This window comes from Mesoplodon densirostris, chromosome 19 (genome assembly GCF_025265405.1).
Source record: "Mesoplodon densirostris isolate mMesDen1 chromosome 19, mMesDen1 primary haplotype, whole genome shotgun sequence".
Classification (NCBI taxonomy): Eukaryota; Metazoa; Chordata; class Mammalia; order Artiodactyla; family Ziphiidae; genus Mesoplodon; species Mesoplodon densirostris.
This window is the reverse complement of record NC_082679.1, coordinates 58,945,008-58,967,071: the sequence shown is the minus strand read 5'-3', so window position 1 is coordinate 58,967,071 and position 22,064 is coordinate 58,945,008. Positions and strand designations below refer to the sequence as shown.

General features: G+C 49.0%; 1 protein-coding gene across 1 annotated transcript in view; it reads left to right on the top strand.

The window, feature by feature from the left end:
* Positions 1–22,064, top strand: part of LOC132479696 (polycystin-1-like protein 2) — a 67,870-nt gene that overhangs the window by 32,466 nt on the left and 13,340 nt on the right. The window contains 12 exon segments of the mRNA XM_060083186.1: positions 480–532; positions 534–600; positions 1,641–1,768; positions 2,457–2,588; positions 5,496–5,718; positions 6,281–6,476; positions 10,493–10,721; positions 12,699–12,861; positions 14,399–14,561; positions 16,595–16,794; positions 17,488–17,705; positions 18,705–18,921. Of these exon segments, the coding sequence (XP_059939169.1) occupies positions 480–532; positions 534–600; positions 1,641–1,768; positions 2,457–2,588; positions 5,496–5,718; positions 6,281–6,476; positions 10,493–10,721; positions 12,699–12,861; positions 14,399–14,561; positions 16,595–16,794; positions 17,488–17,705; positions 18,705–18,921 (1,989 nt within the window).

Here is a 22,064-nt window from a genome sequence, read left to right as displayed (position 1 = left end):
CTGCCTTGGCTTCAGTGAGGCCACATCTTCACCCAAGGGTTTGCGTTGCATGGGGACTGGAGTCTGAGTCCGGGTGACCCCGTGCAATGGCTCTGCCGGTGACTTTCCATTTACCCACGAATAAGACCTGGGTTGTGGGCAGATGTCAGGGTCCAGTGGAGCAGCACGGACATGCGCACAGTGAGCCCTGCCGTGATCCCAGCGCTTCCCCCTATCGGTGCGTGGCCGCCACAAGTCATCGCTCTCTCTGTGCCTCTGTCTCCCCGTCTGCCTAACAGGGGTGGTAAAGCCTGGAATCTTCTAAGTGCTCACTCTTGGCTCCCTACAGCACCTGGGCCCAGTAAGGGGCCTTCCATCATGGTCTCCGCCTTGCTCCTCTGCCGGTCCCTGCAAAGGGCACACTAGCCTGCGGGCGGTAACCAGAGGTGGTGTACGGACACAGGCCCACAGCAGTGTCCCCTGCTTCCTTTTCCAGACAGCCACAGTGCCCCAGCTGCCAGGAGCTGTGGGGCACAGGTAGGCCGCCGTCCTGCCGGGGGGGACTGCCCTGGGACCTTCCAGCCACGCTGGCCGCCCCCTGCATCTCCGTGTACACAAACAGGTAACCGGCTACACTGGGGTATCCCCTGACCTGGCTCAGGCCACACCCACATCCCAAGACCCTGTGACAGGCAGAGCCCAGGAGACCTGCCTGGCAGTGGGGGAAGTGATGGGACCTAGAGTGGAAAGGGCTTTTCACCAAGAGAAGGTCCCCGTGTTGGGTGTTTGTGCAGCACAGGAAGGGGCGTGGTGAGTGCCACGCCGGTGTCAGAGCCACGCATGTGTCCCGAGAGACGGGTCATGTTGGGCTGTGCAGGTGAGGGGGCAGAATGAAGGGCACTAGCCCACTTGTAACCTCACCCAGCGTGTCGGGCAAGCCTGCTGCTCCGTGGACCTGTGGGGATTCCAGACGCACTTGCCTTGGGCGTTTCTCCATGGAGCTCCTGCCTACCTCTCACTGAGCCCTCTTCCAGTACCTGGGGATGCCCTCCCCCTTCCATCCCTCCCCCTGACAGTCGTGGGCTGGACGACGCTGCAGGCTCCGCTGAGACCCCCAGCACCGAGCACCCTCCCTTGGTTCCTCCTGCCAGGGGTGCTCTTCTGGATCCCAGGGGCAGTTTCCCAAAGCAGCATCTGGATCAGCACTAGGATCTGAAACCAGATCCCCAGGCTACTCAGATGGGATGAGGTCAAAGGCCAGTAAAGATGGCTTTATGGGAGCCCATGACATCAGAGGTCAAGTAGGTAGGGGAGATAAGTCTGGAGAAATGTCTACAGTCAAGCTCATTTATTCATTCAACAAAATATGTATTGACCACCATCATAAGCCAGGCGCTGCTCTAGGCACTGGGGTGCCACAGTAGGCAAAGCTGGCCACAGCCCTGTCCTCATGGAGCCGCCAGCCCAGAGTGGAGACATTGGCTGCCTTTTATGCTGCTCCTACTGATGTGAATATGCAGAACTATCTACAGGGATCCCAAAAGAGCCGCCCACTCTGATGCTAAAGCCGGGATCCCTGTAGAGCAAGAGGTGGGCAGATCTTCCTCTGACTCTGACCTTCTCCCCTCTCTCCCGGCACCTCTGTTCTCACCTTGTGGAAGGAATACAGCCCCGGAGCTAGCGAGGCTCCCCTGTGCACGTTGCCGCTGCCAGCTCTGCGACCTTCACCCTGCCCGCTGCCCCCTCCCTTGGCTCCACGGAGGACGGTAGGGTGCCTGTGGACATAAGGGTAACAACGGAAGGAATCTCCTTGGGAACAGCCCTTTAGAGTTTGCAAAGCACCTGCACATATATTTGCTCATTTACGTTGATAACAACCCTGTCAATTATGGAATTATTATGCCCATTTTACAGGCGAGGTTCAGTGATTTGCCTGAGGCCACAAGCAAAGTGGCAGAGCTGGGGTTCAGACCCAGGCCTCTGACTCCCCAGTCCATCCTCTTTCTACTGTGTTGTGGAATTTCTCCAGCAGCCCTGGTTCAATTAGTCATTGGAAATTAAGCTCTTCAGACTTTGTTCCATAGCTAGGAAACAGTAAACTCAGGGCTCTCTCCATTCCCAAATTAGGGCACATCTGACTCTCTGCTCCTTAAGCCTCAGAGAAAGCAGACAAACTTCTTTCTCTTAGAGACTTGCTGGTTTTGCAGGAAGAAAGGCTCAGACTGTTTATAGCCCAGTAACTGCTCGGCTGTAACAAGTCCAATTGGGTCTCTAGGCCCAGCTTTCTGAAGCCACAATCCTGAAGGGAAGACACATACCAGGACAGACAACAGCAGCTAAAGGGCCCTCCCAGTCACCCCACAGGGCCAAGGGCCACTTGTCCATCCCATCTTAGGAAACCTCATCCTTCACACAAGGACCTAGTCACCTTCCGGCCTTCGGCGCCCTTGGCTGACACTCTTTGTTCCTGGTTTCAGATGATGAGTTTCCCAGAGAACCCATTCCCAGCCTGAAGTCACTTGGATGTCAGCGGAACTGTTGGTGGCCTCTCTCTGACCAGCCCTAGTGGACAGCTCATCCCTGTGAAGAATCTGTCGGAAGATATCGAGGTAGACTTGGGGTGCTCTCAGAAGTCAGGAGGTGCTTCTGTCTTCTTTTTCAACTTGGTTGGGACCAAAAGTTGGTCGGTTATTGGAAAAGAAAGAAAGATTAAAGAAGAGAATCATTAAAAATGATCTTTACCCTCCATTAAGCATTGTATTTTAACGTAAAACTATAAGTGTATGTCATTATCAATCTTAAGGTGTACAACTGAAAGTTTCTTTAAATCTGTTGATTGGAATTTTTTTTTTTTTTTTTTTTTTTTTTGCCGTACGCGGGTCTCTCACCTCTGTGGCCTCTCCCGCCGCGGAGCACAGGCTCCGGACGCACAGGCTCAGTGGCCATGGCTCACGGGCCCAGCTGCTCCGCGGCATGTGGGATCTTCCCGGACCGGGGCACGAACCCACGTCCCCTGCCTCGGCAGGCGGACTCCCAACCACTGCGCCACCAGGGAAGCCCTGATTGGAATTTTAACCATCTTCACTACATAAATCATCCCCTGAACATAGTTAGATTTTCTTTAAAGTGAATAAAAAATGTAGGCACACTGGTACAATATGAGTTCAGATTCTTTTGAGATTTTAATGACTTTTTTCTAATCTACAGTTTTCTCATCAGTGACTAATTCAATAACAATTTTCCCCCACTCATCTTTATTGAGTCTTCTCAAAGCCTTCAACTTAAGTTTTTATGCAAATCGTTCTTTTACACTCCTACTTTGTCAACTTATCACTCTATGAGAGCTATCATCAAAACAGACCCTTACAATCACAAGTACAATGGACGTTAGCAGGTGTGGGATCAGACACAACTGTCTATTGTTGAGCATACGGTCTGACAGGTAGGAGGGGCTGCCAGGGTTACTAGAGAGGAGATGTCATAGATTGGGTTCCCTGGAAGCCGGCACTGAGAAGGTGTTTGTGGTGCAAGATGCTTGCTAGAGATCAATGCTTGTGGAGAGTGAAGAAAGAAAACAGGATTGGACAGAAGTCAGACTACAATCCAGATGCCACAAAGGCTCAGTCAACCCAGAGGGGGCTCTGCAGCAAGTAGCAGCCACTAGGGCTCTAGCAATCGTGTTTGCTATCTTCTGTATGTTATGATGTTTTGATATCTTAAAAATCTTGCTGGTGGGGAGAGACTGCCCCTCCCAGGGCCAGCCAGTTCTCAGAGAGAGCAAGGGCTCTGCCAGGGCACACCTTTCATGTGAACACCAACCAGTCCTGAGTCTATACCCCAACCACCCCCTTTATCTCACTCACTCACCAGGCCAATATTCAAGCTCTGCCCCAAATCATCCCAGGGCCAGGTATCAACTAGAGACCAGCCCTATAGCCAAAGTCTGCTGAAATTATTCAGACTGGCCAATCCTAAGCTGTTTTCTATGCCCTGTCTTGCCTTTCCTGTGGAAACCCCAATAAAGCTGTGGACTAGGCTTTCCCCCTTGCCTGCTTCTGCATCCTGACCGAGTGCTTCCCTTGTGGCCCCGCGTGGCATGGCAGGTCCTCCACTCCTAGGAAATATAAGTAATAAATTCTTCAGGGCAGACCCTGAAGGAGCTGAGAGCTGGAGCCTGTCTGTTGACCGTACTCCCTGTGACTGGGTAGGAGGTCCTTCCTAGAAGGGAGAGCTGGCTGGCATATTCCTGTGTCTACCGTAGAGGGCCACCAGGAGCAAATAAAAAGTGCATGGTGGGCATTAATCAGTCTGTTTTTAAAAGGGGATGGAGGGCATCAGTTAATCTGGAGAGCTGATTAAATGGAGAGTGGTTGTGAGAAATTCTAATGTAAGAGTAAAAGCAGAGGAATAGCAGCAACTAACTGTTGAGTGCTATTGTATATCTGGCACTTGACTCAGTATTTTGTATATGATAACATTTTGAACAATCTCCGTGAGTCTATGTATTCTACTGATGACAAGAAACTGAGGCTCAGGAATTCCCTGGCGGTCCAGTGGTTAGGACTCCGTGTTTTCACTGCTGAGGGCTTGGGTTCGATCCCTGGTCGGGGAACTAAGATCCCGTAAGTCACGCAGTGAGGCCAAAAAAAAAAAAAAAAAGAAAGAAAAAGAAAAGAAACTGATGCTCAGAGTGGTCTGTTAATTGGTCAGAAGTCCTAGAGTTAATATAGGGCAGAGCCAAGATCAAACAGAGGTCTCTGTGCCTCTGCGGCCTGTGCTCCTAACTTAATCTTACTTGTTTCACTCTTTGATCAACACCACCACTAGTTCATATGCCACCTTTGTGCAAACTAGAAAGATGCACCCTTGTGCACTTTCTGTGCAGATGCAGCCCCAAGCTGGGGTGAACAGATTGATAAGCACTGGCTGAATAAATGTCCCTAAACTATCCACATCCTCATCCCTGAGCCATGAATATGTCACCTGACATAGCAAAAGGGGACTTTGCAGATGTGATTCAAGTTAAAGATCCTGAAATATAGAGATGATCCTGGGTTATCTGGGTGAGCCCAGTGTCATCAAGAGGTCCTTTTAAGAGGCAGGCGGAGGGGGGAGTTGACTCTAGAAAAGAAAAAGGTGATTTGATGACAGAAGCAAGAGGTTGGGTGATGCAAGGAGGGGCCATGAGCCAAAGGACTGCAGGCACCTCCAGAAGCTGGAATCGGCAAAGAAGTGGATTCTCCTCTGGAGCCTCCAGAAGGAACTAGCCCTGCCAACTGCAGCCCTGTGAGACTGGTTTTGGGCTTCTGGCATCCAGAACTGTAAGGGAATAAATTTGTGTTGTTTTAAGCCACCAGGTTTGTGGTCATTTGTCACGGCAGCCCCCGGAAACTAGTGGAAAGAGCAGAGTGCAGGGTGGATTTCGGGTCCCCAGGGGCTCACCCTGCCCAGCAGCCCTGACGCTCACTGGCATTCCTGTCCTGGCACACCCTGGATTTGACTGTTTCTGACGACAGATCCTGCTGCCTCCACTTTCAGGAGGACACAGCGAGCCAACTGTGTTGAACCTGACCAGACCTGAAGCTCTGTGGGTGAACCTGACTTCAAGGGGTGTGGCTTTGGGGATCCAGCTGCACTGGAGACCTGACATCCCACTCATGCTCAGCCTGGGCTACGGCTACCACCCCAGCGTGACCAGCGACGACGCCCAAGCTCACCTCCTGCCAATGGCTGTTCCAGGTAGTCCCACCACTGGGCCAGTTTCTTGAGCTACTTCCTGGGGGATTTGACCAGCTTAAAACTTGAGAATCATAGGGAAAAAGAAAAACAGAGAAAAAACACTTGCTACATTCAGTGCTTATTTCTGTTGGTGGTATTATTGCTATTACTAGGTGATATTAGGTGAACACTTACTATATGCCCTGAAGAAGCTGACAAGCACTCACAGAACTGAACTCATTACAATCCTCATAATAGCCCTTAGGGATGAAGAAGAATGAAATTTCTACTTTTCAGATAAAGACAGAGAGGTTAAGTAACTTGCCCAAAGTCACACAGCCAAGAAGGGAGAGAGTCAGAATCTGAGCCCTGGTCAGTCTGACTCGGCAGCTGTGCTCAGCACCCTGACTTGGGAGTGCCTCTTCTTCCATGCTCCTGGCCTCAGGAGGAGAGGGTACTCCTAGAACATCGGGGCGGCCATCAGGATCGGATTCCCTGCCAAGGCATCTTGCTGCCCCTCTCCCGTCATGTTAGTCCAGTTTCCATGAGGCTTCAGACTGACCCGGACCCCCCATCCCTGAAGATGGGCTGTCCACATGGATCCTGAGCCCAGAGGACCTGCATTTTGGAGAAGGCATCTACTATCTGTCTGTGATCCCCCAGTCTGACCTGGAGCCGGCCCCCGGCAGGGACTTCACAGTTGGCATCACCACCTTCCTGTCCCATTGTGTGTTCTGGGATGAGGTCCAGGGGACTTGGGACAACTCCACGTGCCAGGTAAGGAAAGGGAAGCAAAGAAGGTAGTAGAGCTGAGACTCAAACCCAGGTCTGTCCCCAGAGCAAAAGCTCTAAGCGACGTGAGGCACTGCTTCTCCAGAGCTCACAGAGCCCTTGGAGGCATGTGGCCCTATTAATTGCAATCAGATCCCTGTCTCAGGGCAGCTCAGCTCTGCCTCCAAGGAGCCAAGCCCGTGACACTGTCCTGGTGACAGACATCGGCTTTGAGGCCATCAGAAGCCATCCCTGAGGTATCAGTGCCCCCCTTCCCTCTTCCATGCCTTTGCATACGCTGCTGTGTCCCCCAGGACACCCTTCTTCCCTACCCTGCCTGGAAAACTCCCATTCACCCTTCGACCTCCCAATCCAATGCCACCTTCTTTGGGTGGCAGATGTTTGCAGTCTCCCTCTGTTGGACTTCCATACCCTCCCCAAGAACAGCAACCTCCACATCTAGTTGAAATTTGTCACACACCTGTCTCCATCCCTTACACCATATACCTTCTTACATTCATTCTACAAATATTCACCTGGTGCAAGGCCAACTGATAGGGATACAATGATGAGAAAAACCAGTGAGCTTTCAGTCTAGCAGAGGACACAGACAAGAAGCAAATGGCACATATGTCCAATGACAACAGTCATAAGTAGTGTAAGAAGCCAGGTCTCAGCAGAGCCACAGAAGGGGACTTAAAGCCAAGCTCCTTCCGGGTTTGTTTCTGCTGCATCTTTGGCTTCCTTGTCAACTCCTGCTTCCAGCTGTCACACATAGGGAGCCCCCCGCGCAAAGTGCCAAGAAGAGACGAAGGCACGTTGAGATGTCCAAGAGACAGTGGGTCCCCCACACCTGAAGCACAGGTCTTTGTACCTCGTGAACGAGACCCTGGGTGTGTTGCAACCTTTTAGAGTCCTCGCTACCAAAAGCTTCTCCGATCCCCACGCTGCTGGCAGAATACCCACTGCAGGCTGCCTTCCGAGGCCGGGGGCTCAGAACAGGATGGTGCAGGGGCTGGCGGCACTGGCTCTGCCATCACACAGACTTGGGTCCAATCCCACGGCATCAGTACTTGCAAGGTGACCTTGGACAAGGCACCCCACCTCTCTGAACTTTCCCATCTGCAAATGGGGATAAAGGATGGCTGCCACTTACCACAGGGTGGGACCTAGACGAGGTTAGGGGTCTAAAGTACTTAATGTGGTGCCTGGCACATAGGAGGTGCTCCACAGATTAAAGTAATTGCTGTGTTAGACACTCTGAGCATAGAGAAGACAAAACTATATAAAATGGAAATCAAAGAAAACAATGGACGTAGGATTCCACATGCGGTTGGGTTGAGGGGGAGCATGGGGACAGACTGCGGGAGGACCACTTAGTTAAACGTAACTTATTAGAAAGTTCCTAGCTTTTGAGTGGAGTCATGGGTTCCCAGGTGCTTATTATGTTATTAAGAATATACAGCGGGGCTTCCCTGGTGGCGCAGTGGTTGAGAGTCCGCCTGCCAATGCAGGGGACGCGGGTTCGTGCCCCGGTCTGGGAGGATCACACATGCCACGGAGCGGCTGGGCCCGTGAGCCATGGCCGCTGAGCCTGCGCGTCCGGAGCCTGTGCTCCGCAACGGGAGAGGCCACAACAGTGAGAGGCCCGCGTACCACAAAAAAAAAAAAAAAAAAAAATACAGCTACTAATGCATATATACACGAATGTGGGGTGTACAAAAGAATGTGGGAGTTGTGTTATAGTGCCCAAATTATATTAACCCAATATTGTGTACCTGATGCTCATTATATAGATATTGATACAGATATAGATACTGATACAGATATATAGAGATCATTGAGGAGCCATAAATAAGTGAATGGGGAAAAAAAATAAGTAAATGGGATCACTAAGTTTGGACGGAAAACCACTGTATTCTCAAAGTAACTGAAGAAAGTTCCAAATCTGTAAACTGCAGACCTTATCAGGGAGGAAATGCAGAATTATTGCAAGGGGTTTGAGAACTGCATTCTTATTTATACATTTTTCTCAAAGGATACTAAAGGTGAAACTATTGTCACGAGGGGATCTCATGAAAATTTTCCGGTCTTTCCAGATTAATTTATGGTTTTCAAAAGGACTCTCATGCTGGAAAAGACTGGGAAAGCCACTGTCCTCCAAGTCTTTGTGAAAACCCAGGAGGGCAAAGATGTTGGGCATCAATCAGCTCTGGTCCCTGGGCTCCCAGCGCTGAGACGGTCTTGTCACTGGTACTCGCTTGGGGTTCCTCTCTGTACGGGCCCCACCCCTCCTGGGTGTGCCAAGGGTTCCTGTAAGACCCACAGCTGTGTGCCAAATACTGACCAGGATTGGGAAACGGTGAGCAAACATGGAACTAAGACCCATGTGAAATCTGTCAATAAAGCAGTTGACGCCATAGCTGTTGGAGGGGTTGGCCTCTCTCGGTGGCTCGTTCAAGGTAAAAGAATTACCTGCTGGGATGTTTGGGCTGCTGCGGGCTCTTCCTCACCAGGTGCTGGGCACAGAACTTTCCGCGTGCCAGTGTTTTCTGTTGCCTCCTACCTTACCACCTCGTTGTGGACCCTGGAATGAAAAGGTAGTACTGGGTTGTGGGTTTGGATTAACTCTTTACCCACCAAATGGCCCTGGGTGGATTGCCAGCTGGCTGGGGGCTTTAGGGAAGGACTGCCCCTAAGTGCAGAGTATGAATTAAGGGCCGGATGGGGCCCTGCCCTGCCTCATCCCTGTCTCCTCCCCCGCCCAACCGCATTCCCCACACCGCCAGGGACCTTGTGCCCAAGTTCTATCTACACACCCCGGTTCTCCACATTTTGCCACCCCTGTGCCCAGGGATGGCCACAGCAGTAGCCAGTCCTCCACAGAAGGACGACCCTGAGGAATGGGTCTAGGCAGGCCCTGTAACAGGGAATTCTAAGGTCCAGGTCCCCAAACCACTATCTAAAAGTGGGCGTCCCAGGGCCAGGACTAGGTAAGGCAAATGAGGCATCTAGAATGCAAAATTTAAGGGGGGATCTTTCTTGGGGTCACCTAGGACCTCGCCCTAGTCCTGGCTGAGTGGTATGTGCTGTGGTGGGCATGCCCTGCCCCGCTCCCAACTCCTCATCCTGTGCAAAAGGGCGCAGCCTGAGGACGGCTAGACTGGGACTCTTCAAAGCATGAGCCCAGGACGGGGTGGGGTCGCAGGTGCGTCGATCTAAGGTAGGTAAAATTTAGAGAATTTTTTCCTGGTGCTGAGACACCAGCTTAGGATTTAAATATCTGTTCTTCCCTTTTTCTTGCATGGTTCCCCCAACCTCCGTCTTTTTTTTGCTCTTCAGTGTAAGATGACCAACTGTCCCAGTTTTCCTGGGACTAAGGGGGCTTTCAGTGTGAGAAGCAGGAAAGTCTCTGGCAAACTGAGATGAGTTGGTCACCCTGAATGTCCTCTCAGCACCTTGCCCATTGCCTGGCCTGGATGTAGCACCCAACAAATAGCTGCCCAGTGAATGAGCACCCGGTGGGAGAATGTAATGTAAGGATGCACACCAAATGTGTGATAACGGCTGCTTTTGGAGGCTGGCGGACAGAAGGGACTTCAATTTTACCCGTAATACTTCTTACCTAAAAAAGGCAAAGCAGGGCTTCCCTGGTGGCGCAGTGGTTGAGAGTCCGCATGCCGATGCAGAGGACACGGGTTCGTGCCCCGGTCCAGGAAGATCCCACATGCCGCAGAGCGGCTGGGCCTGTGAGCCATGGCTGCTGAGCCTGCGCGTCCGGAGCCTGTGCTCCGCAACGGGAGAGGCCACAACAGTGAGAGACCCGCATACCGCAAAAAATAAAAAATAAAAAAAATTTAAAAAATAAAAATAAAAGCCCAAAGGAATCCTGGAGCTGGTCTCCCAGCAGCCTCCCCAGCCCCTCCCCAGGACAGTGTCCCCCCCACAGTTCTCCCACCTTGAGCTCGGATGGGCAGGGATGTGCTCCCTGAATATCCCTACCAGGGCCTCTCTGGGGTTGCGGGGGGCCACAGACCACCCGCTCCCAGATACACTGCCTCTGCAACCACCTCACCTTCTTTGGAAGCACGCTCCTGGTCATGCCCAATGCCGTGGACGTCCGCCAGACCGCTGAGCTCTTTGCCACCTTCGAGGACAGCTCTGTGGTCATGACCACTGTGGGCTGCCTGTGTGTGGCCTACGTGCTGGTGGTGATCTGGGCAAGGAGGAAGGATGCTCAGGATCAGGCCAAGGTGAGGCTGCACAGTCCCCGGCAGCAGGAGGGAGGACAGGAGTGTCCCTTTGCAGGGGCTCCAGGCCATGGAGCCCAGGTGGGGAGCTGAGGGGCCAGCTGCAAATCCAGGCCTTGACCCCTGGAGTCATCTCAGGTAAGCTGGCCCCTCAGCCTCTTGACCAGTAAAATGTATCAGGAGGAGTATGAAACTGACCTCTTATTGAGAATTTACTATGTGCCAGGTACTACCCCCATTTAATGCTCACGATAGCCCCAAGGGGAAGATACTGTGCTGAGAGTCCCCAAGACCACCCTCGAGTTCAGTGATTTGCTAGGACTCACAGAACTTTAAAAAGCCACTATCCTTACGATTATGGTTTATTATAGTGAAAATGGTGCAAATTAAAATCAGCAAAGGAAAGGGTCCAGGAGGGGTCAGGCAAGAGCTTCTAATATTCCTCCCCCCGTGGAGTCCTAGGGACAGACGAATTCTCCTAGCAATGACGTGTGACAGCACATGTGAAGTACGGCCAACCACGAAAGCTCCCCTGAGCCTTGGTGCCCAGGGTTTTCTTGGGAGTAAGTCCCATAGGTATGGAGCCTGCATGACTGACTTCAGTTAGCCTCCAGCAACCACTGCTCCCCACCCCTGCCCAGGTCAGACTGACAGAGCCTGGCCCAAAGTCCTTACCACAGATCACATTGTTAGCACATACTGCCTGGGGTGGCCCAAGGCCCCACATAGTCAGACACTCTTATCATGCAGGCCATTTCAAGGACTTAGAGGTTATCTTCCACGAGCTGGCCCAAACCAGTCCATCCTTTGGAATGTGTGGGGTTTGGATAACCCAAGCCTCCTGAATTCACCCTTTACTGCACAGCACCTCTATCATTTTACAGAGGAGGCAAGTGAGGAGTGGAGAGGGCAATTAACTACTCCAAAGCCACCTCCCTCCCAGGGGCCAGAACTCAAACCCAGATCTGCCTGACAATAAGTCAGGTCTGAGGATAGAAACGAGATCAAACTATAACCATTTGTGCAACCAATTATGACAACAAAGTTCTGATTATTTTTCTGATACATGCGTCATATCTGACACATAGTAGCCTTCAATAAACATTCATGAGTGACTGAGCACACAAATGAATACAAGGATACATTGTCACAAAGCTCTGAAACTTTCAACATTCCCAACTGTCCCTATACACAGCAATACTTCTCAGGGTGTTCGGATGGTTTGAAACTTAAAAATAGTTGCCCCATTTATCCTGCTGTCTTTGATTTGCCCAAGGGATTTAACATTAATACGTTAAGTCTCTCAGCTTTAGGCAGGGGGAGAAGTCAAGCTGGGATGCAGCCCACTGACAGCTGGGTGACCCCTTGGGGAGCTCCAGAACTGTCCTGAGTTGGGTTGAGAAGCCCAGGTCTTGATCTTGGGCAATGCATCAATCTGTTCTTAGATATCAGCCTCTCCAGGACGGGGCACGACCTTGACAGAGGCAACTCTTGCATTCCTGGCAACTGGGAAAACAGCCCTCCATTGACAGGAGATCTGGGCAGCTCATCACAGAGCGCTCTGCAGCCTCTGACCAACCCCTGCTATTTATTTTCTGCTAAAACAACTTAACATTCATTCCTTCTAAATTCCCTTAGAGGCACAATCTGGTTACCAAGGTTATGAGAAATTATTTATGAACAGAGTTTGCACTCATCAGCTCAAGCATTAAACATTCTCAGCTTAATACCAAGTTCATTTCCAACTTGACTACTTTGGGTGATATTTAATAATGAATGTATTTTTTTATTTTAAAAGTTTTGGTTTTCACTTAAAACCCTGCTGTGGTAAAGAACAGTGCTCACCTGATGGAATGAATCAACAGCACACATAGTTTTGCTTTCCCCCTCTAATTGCCATGAATGCCCACCTCACTCTTGGCTGTTCTGCGGTGATGAACCCACCAAGCAGAGCCCTCCTAATGCCATCCTTCTGTCCAGGTGAAGGTCACAGTGCTGGAGGACAATGACCCCTTTGCCCAGTACCACCACCTGGTGACAGTTTATACCGGACACCGGAGGGGGGAAGCCACTTCCTCAAAGGTACCTGACCTGCAAGACACCTCGGTTGATCAGCATGTCCCACTCAGCAAAGCGCCTGCCAGTCCGTTGTTGAGTTACTTTAGCCCAGTGGATTTTGTTGTAGGGTTTTTTCACTTTTGCTTTTTTTTTTTTGAGAAAAGTATCTTTTTGCCAGACGAAATAACACCCTAAGCCCCCATATTTAAAAATATAAAGGAGGAGTGGATTAAGGGAGAGTTGGGGTCTGGTACTGTACTCACTGGTCTTCTCATTTAACCCAATTAAAAAATAATTCAGACAGCTGGTTACCTGCACGCAAATGTGCTCACATATGAAGAACAGTCAGTAGACTATTATCAATGAATAAAGGGGGAAAACAGAATTTCTAAGAGAAAGGGGAGAAAGGAAAGAAACAAACAATGGCGACCGTTTGAAAATGAGCCTTGAATTACAATTTTTAGGAAAACTGATTAGCTGGCATCCATCTGTCCCTGAGAAGGCTGACTAGAGGTAATGAGGAGACAATTCCATTTGTTTATGAATTCTCTGAAACCCTTACGTTTAGCTGTGGAGCATAGAGCAGGTTGTCTCTGTCATGTCTCAGCATCCTTAGTTAAGTCTGGCCTCACCCTGTCACTCATCAGAATGTAGCATCCCCTGCAGCAGCCTCCAAGCTTCCTTTACTGAAACTGGGCTGCATGGAGCTCCATGGAACACAGCTTAAGAACCACAGGCCCTGTGTGTATTATCCTGGAGAAATCTCCATTGTTTTTTTGTTTTTGTTTTTAATTAATTAATTAATTAATTTTTTGGCTGAGTTGGGTCTTCGTTGCCGTGCACAGGCTTTCTCTAGTTGCAGCGAGCGGGGGCTACTCTTCGTTGCAGTGTGAGGGCTTCTCATTGTGGTGGCTTCTCTTGTTGCAGAGCACGGGCTCTAGGCACAAGGGCTGCAGTAGTTGTGGCTCGAGGGCTCTAGATCACAGGCTCAGTAGTTGTGGCATATGGGCTTAGTTGCTCCACGGCATGTGGAATCTTCCCAGTCCAGGGCTTGAACCCGTGTCCCCTGCATTGGCAGGCGGATTCTTAACCACTGCACCACCAGGGAAGTCCCTGTTTTTTAAAAAATGACATTAGGCTCCGTGAGAGCAGGACATGTGTCCACTTACATTTTACTTTTTATTTTTTAAATCTTATTTAAATCTTATTATTTTTATTTATGTATATTTTTATTTAAATTAAAAAAAATTTATTGCTGCATCTTAGGGCCTCAACCAGCTAACACAGAGTAAGTGCTCAGTAACTATTTGTTGAATAAATGCAGGAGTCACTTTCATCCATCTAATGAAACATCCATCCCACTTCCATCTGACACTGAAGAGCTGACCTTACAGGGAAAGAAAGAATGAGAATCTGTGATCCACAGGCCATTTCTCTTCATGGAGAGTTGCAGTCACCTTTCAATTGATACTGTCTTAGTTCGGTTCTCCTGGCACAGTGGTTCTCAACTGGTTGGCCCCCAGGGACAGCTAGCAATGCTGGAAGTGGTTTTGGTTGTCACAACTTGGGAGAGGAAGAGATGCTACTGGCACCTAGCCCCCCCACCACATTATCCTCAAAAGTGTGGGTCCCTTCCAGGTACGTAAGCCGGGTGCTGGTGCATGACCTGGCAATGGACCAGAAGTGGTACTTCCTCTGCAACTCGTGGCTGTCCATCAATGTCGGAGACTGTGTCCTTGACAAGGTATTTCCAGTGGCCACAGAGCAGGACAGGAAACAATTCAGGTACTATATTTTTTCTTTTTAAGCAAATGCTCTTTACTTTGTTCTTTCATCTCTAGGAAAGTTGTGTTATAATTCAGTCACAGCCAAATAAAAGCACATTTCAGCTAGTGGGCCGGGGTAGCTCTGAGTGTGTGACATTAATAACCAGTTTTTCTTGTTGCAGTTAAAGGGCCCTGAAGGGACATGGACCCTCCAAGACAGAATTATCTGCAGGGGGTGATAACAGTTATGGAACACTTATCCATATTTACTTATGAATGTCACAGAATAATTTTGTTTACATGAGTGAACAGACTGATCTGAATGGTGATTCAACGTCTGGCCACCTGGAGCTTCTTCTTCACGTTGTTTTATCCTAGATGCATTTTTCAGCATGTTTCCCCTTGCTTTACTCACTCCCTCACCCCCTTTCCTGTCGTGCATCCTTTCACATCTGTCCCCAAACACAAATAAGCAGATACAAATGTACACACATGCACGTGCACATACACACACAACACCACAGATCGTTATTTTATAACTTTTTAAATGGTATGCTACTCTAAATATGTTGCCTTTTTTCTTTAATAATATATCATTGCCTTTTTTCTTTAATAATATATCACGCACATCCTTCCAGGAGGGTATGTTTGGATCAAATTTTCCTTATTTGTTGCATGATATTCCACAGAATGGATGTCCCACAACCATTCTCCTATGGATGGGCATTCAGTCTAATTCTAGTGCATTTACTGCAAGACGACTTTTCCTCCCAGCTGCCACTGTGAGCATCTCAGCCTCCAAGGGGGAAAAGGTCTGAATCAGAGAGACTTGGACCCCAACAGAGGTATAACACAGACGTGGGCATGGATCACAAAGTCCCACACGCCTGCTGTTGACTTGCCGCGTGACCTTGGATATGTCACCGCACCTCTCCAGGTCTCAGCTTCCGCATCTGAAAGATGACGAGTTCAATGTGCCTGCCCCATAGGGGGTCCCAGGTCCCATGAAACGATGTAGTAATGTGCTTGGCACACTATGCGGCTCACACTAAGTACTCAATTACAGAAGCAGGTATTATCTCCGAGTGCATCAGCACATGTGATGCCTAGAAACTCGGCAAGGAGCTCTCTGAAGGCAAGAGCTCCTCATCCCTCCCGTGAATCCCTGGTGCCCAGCAGAGAGCCTGGGACACAGCACCAGGGGCATCAAATATTTGTTGAATAAGACGAATAACATGGACAATTACGTTGTTGGCCACCGACCTCTCTCTTTCTGCACCTTTATTCTGAGTCCAGGCCACCGGAACACCCCCGAGTGACAAAGCATTGTACAATCCTGGAGGGTTCTGGCATTGACCAATCAGGACAGGCGGCAGCTGGGAATCTCTACTCTAGATACTCTTAGCAGAATCTGGGCCTTTAAATAGCTCCTGTGGTTAAACTACATTCTACTCATAGGGAAATAATACAGATTCTTTAGGAGAATGTGGTGCCACTTTCAGAAACCCTGTCTCACAATTTTTATTCTCCCAAACTGAGTCTGAACCCAAAGCCTGGGATTTTTAACCACTATTCCCTAATGCCCTAATTATAACAAAACAAATAATATTAGAGTTATATATTATTATTTAAAAATTATAACAAAAATTATTGCTAACACTGATGAACACTCACCTATATGCCAGCTACTTTGCCAAATGCTTTATAAAGATTATTGTTTTTAATACTTTCAGCAATCCAGTGAGGCAGGTTCTGTTATTACCCCCATTTTACAGATGAGTAAACTGAGGTACAAAGAGTAAAGTAACTTGCCTGAGGTCACACAGTAGTAAGAGGGCTGTCTAGGGTTCCAACCACTCTGTCCAGAGTCCCCATCATTAACTTGAAGTGATGCTACTATGATGCTGTATTTCTTCTATAAAAGAAAAAAACAGATGATGAATTTTAGAAACAAATCCCTCCCTCTCATCCCAGGATTGCTCCAAAGAGACTAGGCTTCTCCCCATCCCTGTCTCCCTAAATGCCTGTCCCTCTCCCCCGGCCTGTCCACAGCCACCTGTTTTTCATGAAGACTTCCACAGGCCTCCAGGATGGCCACATTTGGTACTCCATCTTCAGCAGCTCAGCTTGGAGCAACTTCCCCCATGCCCACCAGGTGTCCTGCTGCTTCTCACTGTTCCTCTGCACCATACTGACCACCATCATGTTCTGGGGTGTCCCCAAGGACCCAGCTGAGCAAAAGATGGACTTGGGTAACTCCCACTGTCATGGCGATCAGGGCTAGTGGCTGGTGGACATGAACTGTCACTGCCCCAGAAATGCCTTGCAATTCCAGAGGTCCCAAGACCACCCTCAGGTTCAATAATTCATTAGAAGGATTCACAGTAGTCAGAAAGGCCATTATACTCATAATTATTAGAGAAAGGATACAGATCAAAATCAGGAAAGGGAAGAGGCACGTGGGGCAGGGTCCATGGGAGACCAAGCACGGAGCTTCCAGTTATGACCTCCCAGTGGAGTCTGGACAGCGCTCACTCCTCCTGACAATGATGTGTGACAACATGCATGGAATAATGCCAAACAGGGATGCTCACCCGAGCCTTGGTGTCCAAAGTTTTTATTGGGGCATGTTCACATAGACATGGCTGACCCCAGTATGGCTGACCTCAGCCTCCAGCCCCTCCAGAGGTTGAGGTGATACGGTGCAACCAAGGCCCCCACCATAAATCACACTGTTAGCATAGACTATATGGAGTGGCCCAAGACCCCAGGTAAACAAAGGCATACCCACCAGGCAGGACAGCCCAAGGGCTTAGTGGTCACCTCCCAGGAGCCACTCAAGGGGCAGACCTCTCTTTGGGCAAGGTTAACCCTCACTGCACAGCCACCTTCTGGAAGGGGTGGAGGGGACTCTCCCCTTGACCCCTTCCCTCCATCTGCCCCAGCTAAAATCGAATTCACTTGGCAGGAAGTGATGATTGGGCTGGAGAGCTCACTCCTCATGTTTCCCATCAACCTCCTGATTGTTCAGATTGTTTGGAACACCCATCCTTGGGTAACCAAGGAGCAGAATGCTGGGAAACGGGATGGGGGGCCCCTCAGCCTGGCCCCCTCACCGCAGCCTGTGGAGGATGGTCTTCTGACACCTGAAGCAGTGACCAAGGCAGGTCCTCAACCTTGGCAGTGTGGGGAGCTCTAGCCTGGGCAGAAGGGGGTGGGGACTGGGGTTTGAGGCCTACAACCCACGTTGCCAGACAGCATCAGTCATTAAGATTCGTCAACTGCGTACACATGCACATACACATATGTGCACACAGTACACACATATACCTACCCATGCATGCATACACACATGCCACACGTGCACACATTCAGCATGCACACACAGCTAAAAACATGTACACATGTGCATGTGTACACACATATACACATATATCTGCACAGTGTACACATGTACACACACACACCTACACATGAATGCATACACAAATGCCATGTGTACACATCCACATATACCCCACACCTACATGTACATGTGTGCACATGTACACACATATGCATACCTGAAAACACACCTGCACACACCTGCACACATACATGTACACATAAGTGCACACATGCACATATACCCCACACCTACATGTACATGTGTGCACATGTACACACATATGCATACCTGAAAACACACCTGCACACACCTGCACACATACATGTACACATAAGTGCACACATGCCACATGTGCATGCTTACATGCACGTACACATAGGCACATATATTCACGCAAACACCTACAACATATACACACACGCAAACACATTTTTGCATACCTACTATGTACAAAATATTGTACTTTCAAACAGATTGCAGGCTGGAAGCACACAGAAAGAATTCCCTCTGCATTCATGCACACATTAAGCATTTATTGAGCACCTACTGTGTTCCACACTTCAAGGAATACAGCCTGGAATGTATCAGTTGAAATCCTAGAAGACGGATTTTTATGGGGGACAAAACAGAAGCTCAGGGTGGCCCAATGTCATGTCTCAGTAGGCAGAGCTGGGATTCAGACCCAGATTGTCCAGCCCCAGGGCGAGTGCTCTTGACCACTCTGCTGCCCCCTCACCTGTAGCTCACGTCCCCTTCCCCCTGGGTGACTTGCAGGATTTGTGGAGACTCGTCAGCTCCTTGTTCAAAGCTCTGAAGGTGCCACCCCCTTGCTCGGGCTGGGACTTCGCGAACTCAGTGGACATCAACCAACTGCTGGCCTCGGTGGAAGACGTCGTCTGTCAGCAGAACAAAGCAGGGCAGGTGTTCTGGAAGGAAGCCAGCCAGCCAGGGAGCCCTTTAACACTCACTCTTGGGTTTGTACACGTGAAAAGTGAGTCCTAAGATTTCTGGGCCGTTGGGGCCAGGTGGACGCAGGACCGAGGGCCACGTCTGTCTCACCATCACAAGGGAGTCAAGAGGTCCTACTGGGGGGTCTCCCTCACCAGCCTCCACTCCAACCACTCGCCACCGCCTCCCGCGCAGTACCACAGGCATCCTGCTCTCCACACAACGCCAAGCTGCCTTCCCACTAAGGCCTGCACACATGCTTGTCCTCTGATCTAGAATGTTCTTTCTCCTCTCTTCACTTGACCAATGCCTACTCAGACTTTATTCTTGGCTGATGTGTCCCTTCCTCAGGGGAGCAACCCAACCTCCGAGCCCACAACAGGGTCTCCAACCATGTGCTCTTTAGCCCCTAAGCATCTCTTGCACTGCTTTCACGTTGCTTGTTGCCAAATCATGAATTGTGTGTAGAGCTGCACATACGTATTGCACATTATTCTGGTTTGAACTAGTCTCTCTGGCTCTGCTCTTGCCCCTTTCCTTTCCATCTTCCACCCAGATCGCTGCCTCCAGTGTCTAGATCAGGTTGTCCAATAGAACTTCCCACAGTGACAGAAATGGTCTATATCTGCACTGACCAATATGGCAGCCACTGGCCACATGTAGCTATTGACACTTGAAATGTAGCTAGTGTGACTAGGGAACTAAATTTTTTATTTTAATTTTAAATTTTATAAATAAGTTTATTAAAAAAAACTAAACCATATATATCTTCCCGTAAAAACCTGTTCCTCTTCCTTGTTATTCCTATGAAATACTAAAAATTCAGAATCACCTTCTCTTTCTCCTGCAACCCTCACTTGCAATTGATACACACCTTTGAAAATGTCTTTTGAGGGACTTCCCTGGTGGTGCAGTGGATAAGACTCTGCACTCCCAACTCTGGGGGCCGGGGTTTAATCTCTGGTCAGGGCACTAGAAAGCAAAAAAACTTTTAAATTTTAAAAAGTCACATGTGGCAAGTGGCTGCCATATTGGATAGTGTGGGTTAAGAATGCTGCCATTTTTAAAACACAAGGCTGGTCACAGTCTAAACCTTGTTTAGAATATAAAAATGGGGTCTGTAGATTAGGGAGTTTGAATTCATAACTCTTGGCTCCATCTCTGATACAGTGAATTAAATTTTCTAAGGTGAGGCCAGGAATCTGCATTTTTTACCAGTCACTTTTGTGACTATTATGCACACTGAATGTTGAGAGCCACTGTCCTCAAGACCAGGTTCCAAGTCCTTACTGTAGCACTCCCTCCTGGCCAGGCCTATGCTGACCCCATGGTCAGCCCTACTTTGACCCCCGTGTTCCAGCCACTCTGGAGGATTAGCCCTGAAGAGCTGGGCTTGGGCTGCCCATGAAGGTCGTCCCTGCAGTAGCTCTGCTGATGCCCACGCTGGACACTTGGCCCTGTTTGGGGTCTTTGGGGTTTGGGGGACTTTGGCATTCACAGCATGGGCCTTAGAACAAGGACTCTGAAGTTGGCCAGACCTGGGGCTCTCCCAGATGCAAAAGCAGCTGTGCAACTTTGGACAGTTGTTTAACCTCTCTGAGACTATTTCCTCCCCCCTATAAAACGGAAGTGCTGATCCACCCAGCTCCTTGGCTTGTTTTGAGGACTGAATGAGATCATACGACACATGAAGCACTTAGACCCGAGTCTGACACAAAGCAAGGATTCAGTAAGTGTTTATGATTGCAAATGATGGTATCTTCCGGAAACATTGCCGGAATGCTTACAACACAAAGGCTGTTGATGCTGGAACCATTAGCTGTGGCTTCAGTGAGGGAGGCCCAGGAGGGAGGGGGGGGTAGGAGGCCTGAGTCAGAGGGAGTCAGAGCCAATGTTGCCAGGTCTTTACCAACATCGGGTCTGAGCCACAGCCTTCTCCACATCACTTGTTATTTTCTCATTCACTTCTCACTGGTGACTGGGGAGGGGTCCTGGGGTCAGGGTGCTCCATTTTGCCATGTTCTATATCCAGTTTCACGCACCCCTTGTGAAGATGCACACTGGTCCAGACCTGGGCCCTTCCTGTCCCAAGAGAATGTGCCCCTGGGCACCGGCCTCCCAGCTCAGGCTCCAGGGACCCAGGCCTGGTTCCACCTGGAGAGTCCAAGCTTCCCTTAGAAGGCTTGGGGAATAATGAAAAGGTTCAAATTTGTTTTTTTCTTGCAATGAATATGTATTACCTCTGTAATTTAAAACCAAAAAAACACCTTTTTTTAATTTTTGTTTTTTTCTTTTAAATATCAATTTTTTTAAAAATAAATTTATTTATTTATTTATTTTTGGCTGCGTTGGGTCTTCGTTGCTACGCGTGGGCTTTCTCTAGTTGCAGCAGGCGGGGGCTACTCTTCATTGCAGTGCACGGGCTTCTCATTCTGGTGTCTTCTCTTGTTGCGGAGCACAGGCTCTAGGCCTGTGGGCTTCAGTACTTGAGTCTCACGGGCTCTAGAGAGCAGTCTTAGTATTTGTGGTGCATGGGCTTAGTTGCTCCGTGGCATGTGGGATCTTCCCAGACCAGGGCTCGAACCCGTGTCCCCTGCACTGGCAGGTGGATTCGTAACCACTGCGCCACCAGGGAAGCCCAACACCTTTGTTTTTTAAAAAAAAAAAAAAAAAAAAAAAAACTTAAGGAAACTGAAATTTGAACAAACGAACTGTAGAAAAACATTCAGAGATAACGGGGAGAAACTTCTCCACTGACTGGTTGTTTCACGCTATTAAGGGACTATCATTATTGTTTTAAAAATTGATAAAGACACATTGTGGTTTTGTTTTTAAAAGGAGTCCTCTTCTTCCATAGGAGCATATTAAAATATTTAGTGTCAGGACATTGGGGCTTGGAATTTACTTCAAAATAATCCACATGGAGAGGGTGGGTGGGGTGCAGGCGAAACAGGACTGGTAATAGGATGAGGTGATAATTTTGAGCAATGGGTATAGGTTCATCTCTTCATTCTCTTTACTTTTGTAATTTAAATTTTTTCATAATAAAAAGTTAAAAAGAAAAGATTAAGACTTATACCATCTTTGGCAACAGGCAAACTTGGGTTCAAATTCAAATCTTGTACGTATTAAAATATTTGCTGATGAGAGACATTATGTCTAGGATTTGCTTAAGGTACTGCAGAA